The sequence below is a fragment of the Cyclopterus lumpus genome, chromosome 5, assembly GCF_009769545.1.
Source record: "Cyclopterus lumpus isolate fCycLum1 chromosome 5, fCycLum1.pri, whole genome shotgun sequence".
NCBI lineage: Eukaryota > Metazoa > Chordata > Actinopteri > Perciformes > Cyclopteridae > Cyclopterus > Cyclopterus lumpus.
In genome coordinates this window covers 26,122,723-26,140,222 of record NC_046970.1, presented here as the reverse complement: position 1 = coordinate 26,140,222, position 17,500 = coordinate 26,122,723, and the positions used below count along the sequence as shown (strand labels likewise).

Here is a 17,500-nt window from a genome sequence, read left to right as displayed (position 1 = left end):
TTTTAATATCGTAGATCAGCTGCTATAATCAAACAAAGTGATTTGATTAGATCTCCTCCTCCTCCTCCTCCATGAAGGAGTGAATCTCCTCCTCCTCCTCCATGAAGAAGTGAATCTCCTCCTCCTCCTCCTCCATGAAGGAGTGTTTCTCCTCCTCCTCCATGAAGGAGTGAAGCTCCTCCTCCTCCTCCATGAAGAAGTGAATCTCCTCCTCCTCCTCCTCCATGAAGGAGTGTTTCTCCTCCTCCTCCTCCTCCATGAAGGAGTGAAGCTCCTCCATGAAGGAGTGTTTCTCCTCCTCCTCCATGAAGGAGTGTTTCTCCCCCTCCATGAAGGAGTGAATCTCCTCCTCCTACATGAAGGAGTGAATCTCCTCCTCCTCCTCCTCCTCCATGAAGGAGTGAATCTCCTCCTCCATGAAGGAGTGTTTCTCCTCCTCCATGAAGAGGTGTTTCTCCCCCTCCTCCTCCTTCATGAAGGAGTGTTTCTCCTCCTCCATGAAGGAGTGTTTCTCCTCCTTCATGAAGGAGTGTTTCTCCTCCTCCTCCTCCTCCATGAAGGAGTGAAGCTCCTCCATGAAGGAGTGTTTCTCCTCCTCCTCCATGAAGGAGTGTTTCTCCCCCTCCATGAAGGAGTGAATCTCCTCCTCCTACATGAAGGAGTGAATCTCCTCCTCCTCCTCCTCCTCCATGAAGGAGTGAATCTCCTCCTCCTCCTCCATGAAGGAGTGTTTCTCCTCCTCCATGAAGAGGTGTTTCTCCCCCTCCTCCTCCTTCATGAAGGAGTGTTTCTCCTCCTTCATGAAGGAGTGTTTCTCCTCCTCCTCCTGTCCAGACTGACCTGAGTTTGGCCGTCCGAAGGATCCTGGTGAGCGAGACACAGTTCCCCTCCATCAGGCCTTTCCCCACCGTGGGGGTGGAGCCCTTCCTGCAGGCTGCATACAGGGAACAGGCCAACCAGTGGACCACCTCTCCCTGCAGACACACCACCATCTTCATCATCACCATCATCACCATCATCATCATCATCCCACCACCACCACCATCATCATCATCATCATCACACCACCATCACCATCATCATCCCACCACCACCACCACCATCATCACCATCATCATCATCATCATCCCACCACCACCACCATCATCATCATCATCATCACACCACCACCACCATCATCATCATCATCACACCACCACCACCATCATCATCACACCACCACCACCATCATCATCACACCACCACCACCATCACCATCATCACCTTCATCTTCATCAGCTCGTGTTCTGACATGTTACAGATAAAACTGTGATGTCATCATTGATTATGGTGAGAAATGTACTCATAGGGAGAGCTAGAGCGGACAGGTCATAACCTGTATATATGGTTATGGTTATAACAGGTCATAACCATAACCATATATACAGGTCATAACCTGTATATATGGTTATGGTTATAACAGGTCATAACCTGTATATATGGTTATGGTTATAACAGGTCATAACCTGTATATATGGTTATGGTTATAACAGGTCATAACCTGTATATATGGTTATGGTTATAACAGGTCATAATCTGTATATATGGTTATGGTTATAACAGGTCATAACCTGTATATATGGTTATGGTTATAACAGGTCATAACCATAACCATATATACAGGTCATAACCTGTATATATGGTTATGGTCATAACCATAACGTTAAGTCTTCTCGGTATCATGTCATAGAAAGTGGTCAGTAAAGAGTTCTCCGTAACCGTAGTAATAAAGCGGTGTAGAAAGTCCTTTTTTATTTTAAGTGAGTAAAAAGGTGAAAAGGCTTTAGCAACAAAATATAAATAAAGTACCAAAAGTAAGAATATCAGTTATATAACTTACTTCACAGACACAGATTGTATTATAGTTATTGATGCATTAATTTGTTCATCACTTTAAATTGTTCTTTAACTTAACTTAATTGAGCTGTTTCCTGCAAAAAAAGTATTTTTTAAGTGTGTAGTATTGCTATTAATAATAATAATAATAATAATAATAATAATGCTCGTACTAAGCATGAAGCAGCAGGAAATCCCTCAAATTAAAGTACAAGTACCTCAACATGTGTACTTCAGTACAGTCCGTGAGTAAATGTTAGTTTCACTTTGTAAACAATCTTCAGTAAACATGTTTTATTAATCTGAATCTGCAAAGTAACTAAATACATAAAATAAACGGGAGTGCAGTAAAAGTACATATTCAAGGTACAAGTACCTCATAAGTACTTTCTACCAGTGGACGTAAACAATCACGCGTGTTGCGTTAAGGGAACCTGCGGTGTTTACAGACACTTATTAACTGTGGATTATACATTTCATTACCAATGCAAAGTAAATAAAAACATAAAAGTAGAGGGAGCGCAGTAAAAGTACCTCAAGATCCTACTTAAGAGCTGCATTGTTGCGTTCCACCTGTAAACAATCCCGAGCACACGTGTTGCGTTAAGGGAACATGCGGTGTTTACAGACGTCGGTAAAAGAACAACAGACAGGCGAACGTCAGGCGATGACGACACCCTTTAAACCCACGTGCTATTGTCGCGCGCTGCGTTTAGTTCCGAGGCGTTTCAGGGAAAGCGATTGCGTTATAACGGGGGGGGGGGGCGGGGCGTTATAACACAAACAACGGGAACGTCGTTACGTTCCTCACCTCGAGGGTGTAGGTGTTCCAGATGGCCGTGAAGGAGTCCATGGTCTCCGCGGCCGTGTGCGCGTCCATGTTGAGCTCCTGACACAGCGCGTCCAGGCTGCTGCGGACCGAGCTCTCCTCCATCCTGCCGGACTCGGAATCGGACGACTCCTCGCCCCGCATGGTCCAAGCGAGCACTCGCTTTAAAAGTTTAATTACAAATATATATTTAGAATATATATTTAGACCTCCTCCACCGGTTTAAAGCCCCGCTTTCCCCTCCACACACACACACACACACACACTCAGCGCTACCCGGCACACTTCCGCTCACTGATCCCCCACAATGCAGCTCGTTGGCGGGAAAACAAGCCGGGCTTCGACCAATCAGAAGCGGAGAAAGCGTTCTTCTTCTTCGTGGTTTATCGGCGGTTGGCAAACCGCTAAGGTGGTGCATACCGCCACCAGCTGGCCTGGAGTGTGATGTATGGTTCTTGTAATATTTAAAAGAAAATAAATATATATCTATATATAAATAAATGTAAAAAAAAATACAAATTCAACAAAACAAACTAAATAAACGAAACTTTAAAAGAAAAGAGAGCGATTTCCCCCTCTGCTGTGTACAAGACATGAAGCACGTTGATTGGTTCCTTCTTCTTCTTCTTCTTCTGGCATCAGAAGCTTCTAGAAGGTTTGTGACTTAGAATCGGATATTTCATTAATAATCACTGATAAATATACATCGATAATTTAAAGTGGTTATTAATCATAATCAGCTTTATTCTGAAGTATTTTAATTCTTGAAAAAAGTCACTTTTTTAATTATAAAACCTAAAATAAATATATATAATGTAATATATTATAAAAAAACATAAAATATTATAATGTGATATGATAGAATACAAAAACATAAAATAATATTATCTGATGTAATATAATATAATGCAAAAAACATGTAATATAATGTAATGAAATGTAATATAAAACAAAAAAAACATTATTATATTTGTATTATTATATGTTGTCTGTTTATATTATTATATTAAATATTATCTATGCACAACGTAAATCATCATCTTTTCAGAGTTTGTGTCTGCACAGAAACAGACGACAGGATGTAAAGTCTGAGATGTTTATTGAACCGGTTTGTTTGTTCAACAATCCAAACAAAAACAACTGCAAAGAGAAAAGAAGAGACGTTGACTCTAAAGGAACCTTTAACACTCAGAAGGTACTTCGACATCAGGTATGTACACCAGTTTATGAGGAGAACTGCCCCTCGGCTCCGATTGGCTGGAGGACAGGAAGTTGTTACGTAAAGGCAGGAAGTACTACATGAACATGTCGTCGTAGCCGGGGGGGGGCATGTGGTCCGGATCCGGCCTGAAGACAAACAAAACGCACATCGTCGTCATGTTTTAGTTTTCTTTCTTCTGTTTAAACTGTATTTATTTTAGATGTAATATTGTACATTCAAAAAAGATAATTGTATCGTCATCACAACACTAGAACGTCGGTTAGTCGTCTAAGAGGTGACGTGTGTGTGTGTGTCTCACCTGGGTCTGTGTGTGTATGTGTGTGTGTCTCACCTGGGTCTGTGTGTATGTGTGTGTGTGTGTCTCACCTGGGTCTGTGTGTGTGTGTGTCTCACCTGGGTCTGTGTGTGTCTCACCTAGGTCTGTCTGTGTGTGTGTGTGTCTCACCTGGGTCTGTGTGTGTGTGTGTTGTGTGTGTCTCACCTGGGTCTGTGTGTGTGTGTGTGTGTGTGTCTCACCTGGGTCTGTGTGTGTGTGTCTCACCTGGGTCTGTGTGTGTATGTGTGTGTGCGTGTGTCTCACCTGGGTCTGTGTGTGTGTGTGTGTGTGTGTCTCACCTAGGTCTGTCTGTGTGTGTGTGTGTGTCTCACCTAGGTCTGTCTGTGTGTGTGTGTGTGTGTGTCTCACCTAGGTCTGTCTGTGTGTGTGTGTGTGTGTGTGTGTGTCTCACCTAGGTCTGTCTGTGTGTGTGTGTGTGTGTCTCACCTAGGTCTGTCTGTGTGTGTGTGTGTGTGTCTCACCTAGGTCTGTCTGTCTGTGGGTCTGTGTGTGTGTGTGTGTGTGTGTCTCACCTGGGTCTGGGTCGTCCCACAGGTGGTCCAAACGGGTCAAAGCGAGCCCCTGGGGGAACCGCTCCAGGAGGCAGGATGTCTGGTATCCCACTAGAGGGGTCGAACCCGGAGCGAGGATACCCCGACCTCAACGGGTCCACGATCATCCCGCCGCCGCCACGAGACCTGAAGGGGGGGGGGGGGTCACATGACACTGAGATCAGCTGATGTTCCGTACTGAGAAGTCTGCAGAACTTAACTCCAGCTCGTTCTCGGCTGCTTTTATTGTGAAACCCTTGAAACAGGAAGCTGTTCCTGTCTAAATCTCAGCTGGTTTCTTCTTCTGCTGTTGTCTCTTGGACCCACTGGGGGACGAATATACTGGACTCACCCAAAGGGGTCCAGATCTGCTCCTCCTGCTGCGAATGGGGGAACCACGGGGTTGTGCCTGAAACAGAACCGTGTTCATCAAGACCAGCGGACCAGATTCAAAGCCCGGGACTCGGTCTCATGTGGAAATTAACTGAATATAAATGTTATTGATCACGTGATGAATCATTAAGGAAGATTAATGTCCTGTCATCTGTTTAACTCGTTCATAAAACCAGTTATCCTATTATGATTCATTATTACTGTATTATTCATTATTAAATATGAATTATTAGTCATTACTAAACAATATGATTTATTATTATTATTATTAATTATTATTAATGAGTTAATATTAATTATTATTATGAATGAGTCATTGTTATTCATAAATATTACTGTTATTTTTTATTATTCATTAGTACTATTATGTATTACTTTTATATTATTCATTACCGTTATTATAAATAGTTATTATTAATCAGTCATTATTTGTAATTATTAATAAACTATCATCTTATTAATAATTAACTGTATTGTTAATAATAATTTGGTCATTAATATTTAGCACGGGAGGTGCAGACAGACCAGTGGGGGGGGCGGGCCCTGACGAGGCTGCCGGTTGGGGATCCGGAGGGGGTCGCTGTCTTCTCTCCTTCGTCTCTGCTCCTCCTCTTCCTCCTCTTCCTCCCTCCTCTTCCTCGGCCCCGGGGGTCTGTCCTGGGGGGGCAGCAGCTGGGTCTTCACCTTCTCCGTCAAGCCGTCTGCTTCCTTGAACACACTGCGGAGAACCAGCACAGGAAACGTGAGCGGGACCTTCAAAATAAAAGCTCTCCATTGAACCAGTAGACAACAAGTCCCTGAGCACAACACAAACACACACAAGTTATTGGTGTGTACACACACACACACACACACACACACACACACACACACACACACACACACACACACACACACACACCGACCTGTGGAACGTGTGCAGCTGGTCAGAGTCCACGTGATCCACGATGTTCACCGTCAGCTCGGACACCTGCTGAGTGCCGGAGTTCTTCACACACACACACACAGCTGTTACACATCTGTTTTTCAAAATAAAACACATCCCACACATCAGACTGACCCTACCCCCATTCATACTCTAGAGACTTCTTTGTAGTATTTGTATGCGTCTCTGGGGTAGTTTGTGTCTCGGTAGGGGGACTCTCGTAAGGGACTAGGGGACTCGGTAGGGGACTTCGGTAGGGAACTCGGTAAGGGGACTCCAGTAAGGGACTAGGGGACTCGGTAGGGGACTCCAGTAAGGGACTAGGGACTCGGTAGGGTACTCCGGTAAGGGACTAGGGGAATCGGTAGCGGACTCCAGTAAGGGACTAGGGGAATCGGTAGGGGACTCCGGTAAGGGACTAGGGGAATCGGTAAGGGGACTCCAGTAAGGGACTAGGGGACTCGGTAGGGGACTTCGGTAGGGAACTCGGTAAGGGTACTCCAGTAAGGGACTAGGGGACTTGGTAGGGGACTTCGGTAGGGAACTCGGTAAGGGCACTCCAGTAAGGGACTAGGGGACTCGGTAGGGGACTCCAGTAAGGGACTAGGGGACTCGGTAAGGGGACTCCAGTAAGGGACTAGGGGACTCGGTAGGGGTACTCCAGTAAGGGACTAGGGGGACTCGGTAGGGGACTTTGGTAGGAACCTCAGTAAGGGTACTCCAGTAAGGGACTAGGGGACTCGGTAGGGGACTTCAGTAGGGAACTCGGTAAGGGGACTCCAGTAAGGGACTAGGGGACTCGGTAGGGGACTCCAGTAAGGGACTAGGGGACTCGGTAGGGTACTCCGGTAAGGGACTAGGGGAATCGGTAGGGGACTCCAGTAAGGGACTAGGGGAATCGGTAGGGGACTCCGGTAAGGGACTAGGGGAATCGGTAGGGGACTCCAGTAAGGGACTAGGGGACTCGGTAGGGGACTCCAGTAAGGGACTAGGGGAATTGGTAGGGGACTCCAGTAAGGGACTAGGGGAATCGGTAGGGGACTCCGGTAAGGGACATGGGGAATCGGTAGGGGACTCTGGTAAGGGACTAGGAGACTCGGTAGGGGACTCCAGTAAGGGACTAGGGGACTCGGTAGGGGACTCCAGTAAGGGACCAGGAGACTCGGTAGGGGACTCCAGTAAGGGACTAGGGGAATCGGTAGGGGACTCCAGTAAGGGACATGGGGAATCGGTAGGGGACTCCAGTAAGGGACTAGGAGACTCGGTAGGGGACTCCGGTAAGGGACTAGGGGACTCCGGTAAGGGACTAGGGGACTCGGTAGGGGACTCCGGTAAGGGACTAGGGGACTCTGTAAGGGGACTCCAGTAAGGTAATAGGGGACTCGGTAGGGGACTCCAGTAAGGTAATAGGGGACTCGGTAGGGGACTCGGTGTTCCTACCATCAGGTTGAAGATCAAGGTGGAGTCCACAGCGATGGCTTTGAGCAGGTGAGCGTCTCCGTCTCTGGACTCGTACCTCAGACTGTACAACTCGTTGTTGCTGCTCCAGTCCGGAGGAAGCAGCTCGGACCTCCGGTCGGTGCTGAGGGGCTGCAGGAGAACCAGGGGTACACGTTGTACTTTATACTTCATCTAGGGGGTACACGTTGTACTTTATACGTCATCTAGGGGGTACACGTACTTTATACGTCATCTAGGGGGTACACGTTGTACTTTATACTTCATCTAGGGGGTACACGTACTTTATATGTCATCTAGGGGGTACACGTACTTTATACGTCATCTAGGGGGTACACGTTGTACTTTATACTTCATCTAGGGGGTACACGTACTTTATATGTCATCTAGGGGGTACACGTACTTTATACGTCATCTAGGGGGTACACGTTGTACTTTATACTTCATCTAGGGGGTACACGTACTTTATACGTCATCTAGGGGGTACACGTTGTACTTTATACGTCATCTAGGGGGTACACGTACTTTATACGTCATCTAGGGGGTACACGTTGTACTTTATACTTCATCTAGGGGGTACACGTACTTTATACGTCATCTAGGGGTACACGTTGTACTTTATACGTCATCTAGGGGGTACACGTTGTAATTTATACGTCATCTAGTGGGTACACGTTGTACTTTATACTTCATCTAGGGGGTGCACGTTGTACTTTATACGTCATCTAGGGGGTACACGTTGTACTTTATACTTCATCTAGGGGGTACACGTTGTACTTTATACGTCATCTAGGGGGTACACGTTGTACTTTATACTTCATCTAGGGGGTACACGTACTTTATATGTCATCTAGGGGGTACACGTACTTTATACGTCATCTAGGGGGTACACGTTGTACTTTATACTTCATCTAGGGGGTACACGTACTTTATATGTCATCTAGGGGGTACACGTACTTTATACGTCATCTAGGGGGTACACGTTGTACTTTATACTTCATCTAGGGGGTACACGTACTTTATACGTCATCTAGGGGGTACACGTTGTACTTTATACGTCATCTAGGGGGTACACGTACTTTATACGTCATCTAGGGGGTACACGTTGTACTTTATACTTCATCTAGGGGGTACACGTTGTACTTTATACGTCATCTAGGGGTACACGTTGTACTTTATACTTCATCTAGGGGGTACACGTACTTTATACGTCATCTAGGGGGTACACATACTTTATACGTCATCTAGGGGGTACACGTTGTACTTTATACGTCATCTAGGGGGTACACGTTGTAATTTATACGTCATCTAGTGGGTACACGTTGTACTTTATACTTCATCTAGGGGGTACACGTTGTACTTTATACGTCATCTAGGGGGTACACGTTGTACTTTATACTTCATCTAGGGGGTACACGTTGTACTTTATACGTCATCTAGGGGGTACACGTTGTACTTTATACGTCATCTAGGGGGTACACGTTGTACTTTATACTTCATCTAGGGGGTACACGTACTTTATACTTCATCTAGGGGGTACACGTTGTACTTTATACTTCATCTAGGGGGTACACGTTGTACTTTATACGTCATCTAGGGGTACACGTTGTACTTTATACGTCATCTAGGGGGTACACGTTGTACTTTATACGTCATCTAGGGGGTACACGTACTTTATACTTCATCTAGGGGGTACACGTTGTACTTTATACGTCATCTAGGGGGTACACGTTGTACTTTATACGTCATCTAGGGGGTACACGTTGTACTTTATACGTCATCTAGGGGGTACACGTTGTACTTTATACTTCATCTAGGGGGTACACGTTGTACTTTATACGTCATCTAGGGGGTACACGTTGTACTTTATACTTCATCTAGGGGGTACACGTTGTACTTTATACGTCATCTAGGGGGTACACGTTGTACTTTATACTTCATCTAGGGGGTGCAAGTTGTACTTTATACGTCATCTAGGGGGTACACGTTGTACTTTATACATCTAAGAGGTTCATGTTGTACTTTATACATATCAGAGGTACATGTTGTACTTTATACATCTCACAGGTACACGTTGTACATCATATAGAATATGAAAGGTTGATGCAGATGTTACCATTAATTATTGACATTACGGAGTATTGATCCAGAAACACCAATCGATCAATAAGTACATTTAGGTGATATAACTGTCGTGGAGTATCTTCCACAGTGTTGTAATAGTACTCTGAAGTAAAGTGGGACAGGTCAGCTAAAGATGACGTCGTTACATCTCTATTTTTAAACCAACTGCTGGTTAATTCTGCATCAAACTGTGCTGCTGGTGTTCCGGTTTAAAAGGCGACCCGTGTTAACTGTTGACACGTAGCTGCCCTGGTGAACGCCACATTGTTTCACGTTTTTAAATACAGTGTCAATCCATCGTATACGTCTCGCAACAATGCGGGATTCAAGTTGCCACGACAACAACAACAGGCGACAACAACAACAGGCGACTTTCAGCAGAACGCGCCCTCCTTGTCGTGGCGATGACAAAGAGGGCGCAGTTAACACGGTCGCCCGTTTAAACCGCAACACCGGGGGCCGGTTCGCGATGACAGCGTTGAAAAACAATACGGTTTAATTAATTTGTTGTTAACGCAAAGCTCATAAACTTTAATGCACTTATTGTAAGTCGCTTTGGATAAAAGCGTCAGCTAAATGACATGTAATGTAATGTAATGTAATAAACTCAGTGTAAGTAATTCACAAAGCAGCAGTTAAAAAAAAAAAAACTCTAGTTCAACTTCCGTTCGCCTCGCGAACCTCATCGTGACGTCGCTCGAGGTCACGTGGCCTCGTTTCACTCACCTCGTCTCCAGAGCCGACGCACCTGTACCCGCTCTTGATCATCTCCCAGTGAACGAAGCACACCACGGCGTCCTGCGGGCAGGTGACGCGGCCGCCGACGCAGGTGTACAGCACCTCCAGGCCCGCCATGTCGGTGTGGTCTGGCCGCTGCGTCGTCAACTCAGCGGGGAAATGAAAAACGAAAGTCTTCACGGCAGCTTTACGACGTTAAGTTACCACCGACGGCACGCCGCTTCCGTTCTGACCCCTTCAGCGTAAAGGCTCAACCGCGACCTACAACTACAGACGTTCATGCAAATGGTTCATTTTAAAGCTCGATTCAATAATGTAATGTCATTTCATTTTTAATTACAGTTATGGATCTTTATTTGCTTTATTTTTCTTAATTCAGGTTCAGGTACCTCCTTCTCCTCCTCCTCATTATCATCCTCTTCCTCCGCCTCCTCATCATCCTCATCACCCTCCTCCTCCTCCTCATTATCATCCTCTTCCTCCGCCTCCTCATCATCCTCATCACCCTTCTCCTCCTCCTCCTCATTATCATCCTCTTCCTCCTCCTCCTCCTCCTCCTCCTCCTCATTTCTCAGAGTTTATCATGTACGTTAAATCAGTTTGACTGATGGTTAAGATTCATAACTTAATATTTAAATGTAACTTTAACATTGAACTACACTTTTTACTTTTGACCGAATTGTTTGCAATTAAATGTTTCTCTCTCTCTCTCTCTCTCTCTCTCTCTATATATATATATATATATATATATATATATATATATATTATTAATATATACTTGAGATGCCCACACTGCATCAGAAAATCCTGTTCTTATGAGCACCTGACTCCTGTTGGAAGATTTGTTGGAGCCAAAAAGTAATATATTGTATGTGTAGACATTGTAAGTTCCAATATGATTTATTATGACAAAAGCAGTTTCAAACCAAATTCATTATACATGTTTTGTTCTGGTCAGTCGTTCTATTTTAATTTGTCGAGCTCCCATGAACAGACTGTTGTTTTTAATTGTTTCTTAATTGGACCAATTGTGTTTGTTTGTCTCCACCACATTAATTCTTTTATTAATTTCAATCATGAAATGCAGAATGAAATCATGTTAATTTTATATTGTGTCATCTAGAGATCTTTTTTAAAATATTGTTCTTTTTACGTGATTTTCCTGTAAACCTTTATTTAAACTGAGCTTCATAATTTATTGTAGATACATTTGACACAAAGGTCGCGTCAGTTTTTTGAGAATCAACTAAATCACTTTTCTTTTAACAAAATAAAAGTGTCCGCAGCGGAAACTGTGGGTGAAATGTGTCTAACTTTGTGTTCCAACGCCCAAAGAGTCCCGGAGTGAAACGTGTTAAGGATTAATGGTTCCGCTTCTTGTTTACGTCAAATGACGACAGGAGAACATTTTAAATATAAAGCGATACTTTACGAACAACAAAGAGTTAATAAGTAGTTAATTAACTTTGGTTTATTTGATAAGGGACACATTAATAAAAACATTTCTGTAAATGTGAAATTTTTAATCTGTCGTCCCGGGAGGCAGACGTCACAAAACAACCCTAAAAACAGAGATAAGATTAACGTTACATTTACAAGGTTTATACAATATTTACGCTTTTAAATGGGTGCACAAAAAATTAAGAGTGATAATATTAATATAATGTTGTATTATTTATATTATAGTTAGTCGACAACATTTCTTAATTTATTAATAAAAACATAAATAATACAATAGTGATAAATAACTATAATAGTATTAAACACCATTCGCTTACCTTAAAAGTATTTATTTATATATATTTCCGTTTGGAGTTCCGTTCAGGTCCCTTCGCAACAAAACTCCATTTCCCGTCGTGCACCGCAACAGGGCGGAGAGGACTTCCTTCCTCGTCAACATGGCGGCTCCGTTGACGCTCCTTCTGCTTGTCGCCGTTACGGTCCGCGCCGCTCTGTACCGGTCCAGCTTGGCGGACCTGATCTCGGAGCGCGTGGAGGTGGTGTCCCCGCTGACCGCCTGGAAGAGAGGTAAGCCGGGGAGAGAGGCTCCGCTTCTCCGGGGGAGGAGGAGGAGGAGGAGGGGGGGAAACCTATCGCTGGAACACCGCCCCGGTCCGGTTCTCCTGCAGAGACCCGGACCGAGCCGGTCCCCTCTAGAGACCCCGCTCACGGTTTACTACCGGGGGGGGGGTCTGGATCCATGCCGCAGTACAATGGAGGGTCTTCATCATGGTGGTGGTGCAGCAGTACTATCACAGTACTCTCGAGTACCACAGTACTATCACAGTACTCTCGAGTACCACAGTACTAGTTCACAGTACTCTCGAGTACCACAGTACTAGTTCACAGTACTCTCGAGTACCACAGTACTAGTTCACAGTACTCTCGAGTACCACAGTACTATCACAGTACTGCTGTCAGGAGAAGTAGGAATACCACATTCAGTGTGACGTCAGCAGCAGCGTGCACAAAGTACCGCACTCCTTCATGAGGAATACTCATTGATCCATTATTAATTATTGATTCATGTGTTCATCACCGGTAGGGTGGAGCTCATTATTCATAACTCAGAATATTCTGTTCCCCCGGATCAATAAAGTCTGATTTTAATCTGAAGTAACTTGAATTATTATTAACTATTGAAGTAATTAAAGCTGTCAAATACACGGAGTGCAGTACAAATATTTATCTCAGAGATGAAGTGTAGTAGAAGTATAAAGAACATGACAATACTCACGTAATGTACAAATACATAAAGTACCATGTATTTGAGTATTGTTATAAGTAGTGTTCTTAAATGTACACTACTTGTAATACTTTTCCTGTTTGTTCTTTACATGTTAAATTACTCGTTATTTTATATATATATAATTATTTTGATTCTAATAATATATGTAATAATAATATATATTATTATATATATATATATATATATATATATATAATAACAAGAAGAAATACAATAAATAGAATTAAGTATCAAAACATCGATAATGAAATGCATTGATGTGTAAACACTCAAACAATCTTTCGTTGTTTAAGAAAAACATGTCAAAATAAATCAAACTGGTTTACACCAGCCGGCCGACCAGAGACCCTTAATAACAAGCTGTTTGTTTGTTTGTTTGTTTGTTTGTTTGCAGTTGTTGAAGGTTTGGCTTTGCTTGACTTGGGAGTCTCACCGTATTCTGGAGATGTTTTCCATGAGGTGAGAAACACGCACACACATATACACACACATATACACACACATACACACACACACACACACACACACACACACACAGACCGACAGAAACACACATACATACACATGTATATGAGGACTCTTTTAAGCATCAGTTTCCATCCCTGCGTTTTGCCTTTCAGGTGTTTTCAATGTTTGAAAGAGAATCATAAATAAATAGTCAATCATAAATAAGATAACGATGCAAATACAACGTTATCTGTCAAGGAAACGAAACAGGAGTAGCAGATGTTTGCATTGTATTTAGATTTCAGATTGTGTGTATATATATATGTATATATATATATATGTATATATATATATGTATGTATATATATATATATATATATATATATATATATATATATATACACATTTGAACTCATTGAACACCGTTTGCGTCTCTATTTGATGCCTTGAAGTCAAACTCGGGGGTTTAGCATCTTAAGGTTTGACCTTCTCTCCTCAGACGCCTCTCATCATCTACCTCTTCCACTTCTTGGTGGACTACGCAGAGATAACCTTCATGGTGAGTCGGGAGAAGTAAACATTTATTATTATTATTAATAATAATAATAAACAAACCGATTCCTTTAATATCCGCGTTGTGTTTATTGTATATTTCTGTCCTCAGCTGGCAGACGTGATCACCGCTGTGGCTCTTTACCTGAGCGTGAAGGACTACAACAAACAGGTGGTGAGGACACACAAACTACATGAGCTGTTGTCTGTTGTCTGTTGTCCTGTCGTCTGTTGTCTGTTGTCTGTTGTCCTGTTGTCTATTGTCTGTCGTCTGTTGTATGTTGTCCTGCTGTCTGTTGTCCTGTTGTCGGTTGTCGATCGTCTGTCGTCTGTCGTCCTGTCGTCTGTCGTATGTTGTCCTGCTGTCTGTTGTCCTGTTGTCGGTCGTCTGTCGTCCTGTTGTATGTCGTCTGTTGTCCTGGTGTCTATTGTCTGTTGTCTATTGTCTGTCGTCCTATTGTCTGTTGTCGTCTGTCGTCCTGTTATATGTCGTCCTGTTGTCCTGTCAATCTGTCGTCCTGTTGTCTGTCGTCTGTTGTCCTGTTGTCTGTCGTCTGTTGTCCTGGTGTCTATTGTCTGTTGTCCTATTGTCTGTTGTCGTCTGTCGTCCTGTTGTCTGTTGTCCTGTCGTCTGTTGTCTGTCGTCTGTTGTCGTCTGTCATCTATTGTCTGTTGTCGTCCTGTCGTCTGTTGTCTGTCGTCCTATTGTCTGTTGTCGTCTGTCGTCCTGTTGTCTGTCGTCCTGTTGTCTGCTGTCTGTCGTCCTGTTGCCTGTTGTCTGTCGTCCTGTTGTCTGCCGTCTGTTGTCTGCTGTCTGTCGTCCTGTTGTCTGCTGTCTGTTGTCCTGTTGTCTGCTGTCTGTTGTCTTGTTGTCTGCCGTCTGTTGTCTGTCGTCCTGTTGTCTGTCTGTTGTCGTCTGCTGTCTGTTGTCGTCTGTTGTCTGTTGTCGTCTGTTGTCCTGTCTCCACGCGTCCGTTCACGCCGTCGATGCCGTTTCAGTTCCGGAAGCAGAAGTACGCGCTGGAGGCCGACCGCTACCCGCTGGACTGCCTGGAGCTCATCAGGAGCCCCAAAGAGATGCAGTACATCCCCCTGAAGGTGGCCATGTTGTGAGTCCACCGCCGTGTGTGTGTGTGTGTGTGTGTGTGTGTTGTGTGTGTGTGTGTGTGTGTGTGTGTGTTTGTGTGTGTGTGTGGTGTGTGTGTGTGTGTGTGTGTGTGTGTGTGTGTGTGTGTGTGTGTGTGTGTGTGTGTGTGTGTGTGTGTGTGTGTGTGTGTGTGTGTGTGTGTGTGTGTGTGGTGTGTGTGTGTGTGTGTGTGTGTGTGGGGGGGGGGGGGGGTGTGAGAGACACACACACACATGCATTAAGAACATTTCAATTAGAGAATATAAACTATGAAATACTAAAAGAAAACTAAATTATTTCAACAAAGGGTAATAACATATAATATAATCTTTATATACATCTTTTTGTATTCATGTATAAATATTGATGTATGTATAAATATATCTATATTTTATATATCTATAAATATATAGATGTATAAATATATTTTTTATATTTATAAATATTGATATATGTATGAATATAGAGTATATATTTATGTATTTATATATATATATTTTTTTTAAATATATTTTTTATATTGATCTGTATAAATATATCAATTTTTTATATTTATAAATATATCTATGAATATATTTATAAATGTATAAATATTAATGATGTTATACATATGTATAACTATTAAATGGTGAATGTCTAATCTCAGCTACCTGTTGAACCCGTTCACCATCCTGTCCTGCGTCGCCAAGTCGACCTGCGGCCTCAACAACGCCGTCATCGCCCTCTTCGTCCTCTCGACCATCAAAGGTAACGTCTGTGTAGCGACGAAGTCGTTCATCATTCAAAAGTCCAGAACTCACTCATCACCTGCAGAGGGAAACGTTGTCCCCTATACGAATGGCTTTCTCCCACAATGCATTGCTCCCCTCTGACCGTCGCGTCCTCTCTGCGTTGCAGGAAACGTGCTGCTGAGCGCCATCTTCCTGTCTCTGGCCACGTACCAGTCCATCTACCCGCTCACGCTGTGCGCCGCGGCGCTGCTCTACCTGCTGCAGGTGAGTAGTGAAGAGGCTGCATGCGTCTGCTACTCCTATATATATTATATATATATATACACTATATATATATATATATATATATATATATAAACACATGCCCCTCCCCCCAGCGTCAGTACATCCCCGTGAACCTGCGGCGCTTCAGCTTCTGGTGGTTCGTGGCCCAGTACGCCTTCATGTACCTGGGCAGCCTCTTCGTCATCGTGGGCCTCTCCTTCTTCCTGCTCGGCTCGTGGGACTTCCTGCCGTCCGTCTACGGCTTCATGTGAGTGCTGACGACAGGAAGGTTCTCCAGAGAACGTTCCAGCCGGTTCCTTCACGCTCTCGTCTGTCTCCCTCCAGTCTCTCCGTCCCGGACCTGACCCCCAACATCGGCCTCTTCTGGTACTTCTTCGCGGAGATGTTCGAACACTTCCGCCTCTTCTTCCTCTGCGTCTTCCAGATCAACGTCTTCTTCTACACCGTCCCCCTGTCCATCAAGCTCAAGTGGGTCCCTCCGGCACGCTCTTCGTCCTCGCCCCCGCTCCTCTTCATCGTCGCCCTCCTCCTGACTCTGTGTGTGTTTCAGGGAGCATCCGGTGTTCCTGATCTTCATGCAGCTGGCTGTGATCTCCATCTTCAAGTCTTACCCCACGGTGGGAGACATCGCGCTCTACATGGCCTTCCTCCCGGTCTGGAGTCACCTGCACAGATGTGAGTGAACACTGAGGGCGTCGTTTATTAAACACCACAAGGCTTCTTCAGCTAGTAGTTTGTATGTATACGTGTGTTTTCTCGTCCCGTCCAGTCTTGAGGAACATCTTCCTGGTGTCCTGCGTCCTGCTCGCCTGCTCCGCTCTGTTCCCGGTGCTCTGGCACCTCTGGATCTACGCCGGCAGCGCCAACTCCAACTTCTACTACGCCATCACGCTGCTGTTCAACGTGGCGCAGGTAGGAACGAGGTCATGAGTTCAGCTTTAGAGGTCGCTGGGGTAGCGGTTTGCCCCTGCTTGCACTCTTTGTGCTAAGCTAACCGGCTCCGACTCCTCCGGTTCTGAAGCGTGAAGTCTATGCTTCATGTGTTAAAGCTGCATTCTCTCTACTGACCACCAGGGGGCGACTCCTCTGGTTGTATAGAAGTCTATGCTTCATGTGTTAAAGCTACATTCTCTCTCCTGACCACCAGGGGGCGACTCCTCTGGTTGTATAGAAGTCTAT

At 44.3% G+C, this 17,500-nt stretch overlaps 3 protein-coding genes across 5 annotated transcripts in view; 1 reads left to right on the top strand and 2 right to left on the bottom strand.

Annotated features, from left to right (window-relative positions):
• rbl1 (retinoblastoma-like 1 (p107)) overlaps positions 1-3,010 on the bottom strand; it is a 21,075-nt gene extending 18,065 nt beyond the window's left edge. Inside the window, exons 1-2 of one of the 2 annotated variants that reach the window (XM_034532332.1) lie at positions 2,687-3,010; positions 841-974 (exon numbers count right to left, since the gene is read on the bottom strand). In XM_034532332.1, the coding sequence (XP_034388223.1) occupies positions 841-974; positions 2,687-2,848 (296 nt within the window). In that variant the 5' untranslated portion in view covers positions 2,849-3,010. Of the gene's footprint in view, positions 1-840; positions 975-2,409; positions 2,535-2,686 lie in introns of those variants that run through there. The other variant, XM_034532333.1, reaches the window with a different exon arrangement.
• A 776-nt stretch (positions 3,011-3,786) lies between these two features.
• Positions 3,787-10,644, bottom strand: psmf1 (proteasome inhibitor subunit 1). Its single transcript, XM_034532334.1, is given in 8 exon segments — positions 3,787-4,051; positions 4,776-4,940; positions 5,146-5,202; positions 5,712-5,722; positions 5,724-5,904; positions 6,092-6,174; positions 7,552-7,701; positions 10,420-10,644. Coding segments are annotated over 8 exon segments (828 nt in total). The 5' UTR covers positions 10,549-10,644; the 3' UTR covers positions 3,787-3,999.
• Positions 10,645-12,274: 1,630 nt separating this feature from the next.
• Positions 12,275-17,500, top strand: part of pigu (phosphatidylinositol glycan anchor biosynthesis, class U) — a 7,655-nt gene continuing 2,429 nt past the window's right edge. Inside the window, exons 1-11 of one of the 2 annotated variants that reach the window (XM_034533722.1) lie at positions 12,275-12,459; positions 13,575-13,639; positions 14,127-14,186; positions 14,292-14,354; positions 15,179-15,288; positions 15,952-16,052; positions 16,203-16,300; positions 16,414-16,568; positions 16,646-16,789; positions 16,872-16,996; positions 17,091-17,233. In XM_034533722.1, coding sequence (XP_034389613.1) covers positions 12,330-12,459; positions 13,575-13,639; positions 14,127-14,186; positions 14,292-14,354; positions 15,179-15,288; positions 15,952-16,052; positions 16,203-16,300; positions 16,414-16,568; positions 16,646-16,789; positions 16,872-16,996; positions 17,091-17,233 — 1,194 coding nt within the window. In that variant the 5' untranslated portion in view covers positions 12,275-12,329. Of the gene's footprint in view, positions 12,460-13,574; positions 13,640-14,126; positions 14,187-14,291; positions 15,289-15,951; positions 16,053-16,202; positions 16,301-16,413; positions 16,569-16,645; positions 16,790-16,871; positions 16,997-17,090; positions 17,234-17,500 lie in introns of both variants that reach the window. The other variant, XM_034533723.1, reaches the window with a different exon arrangement.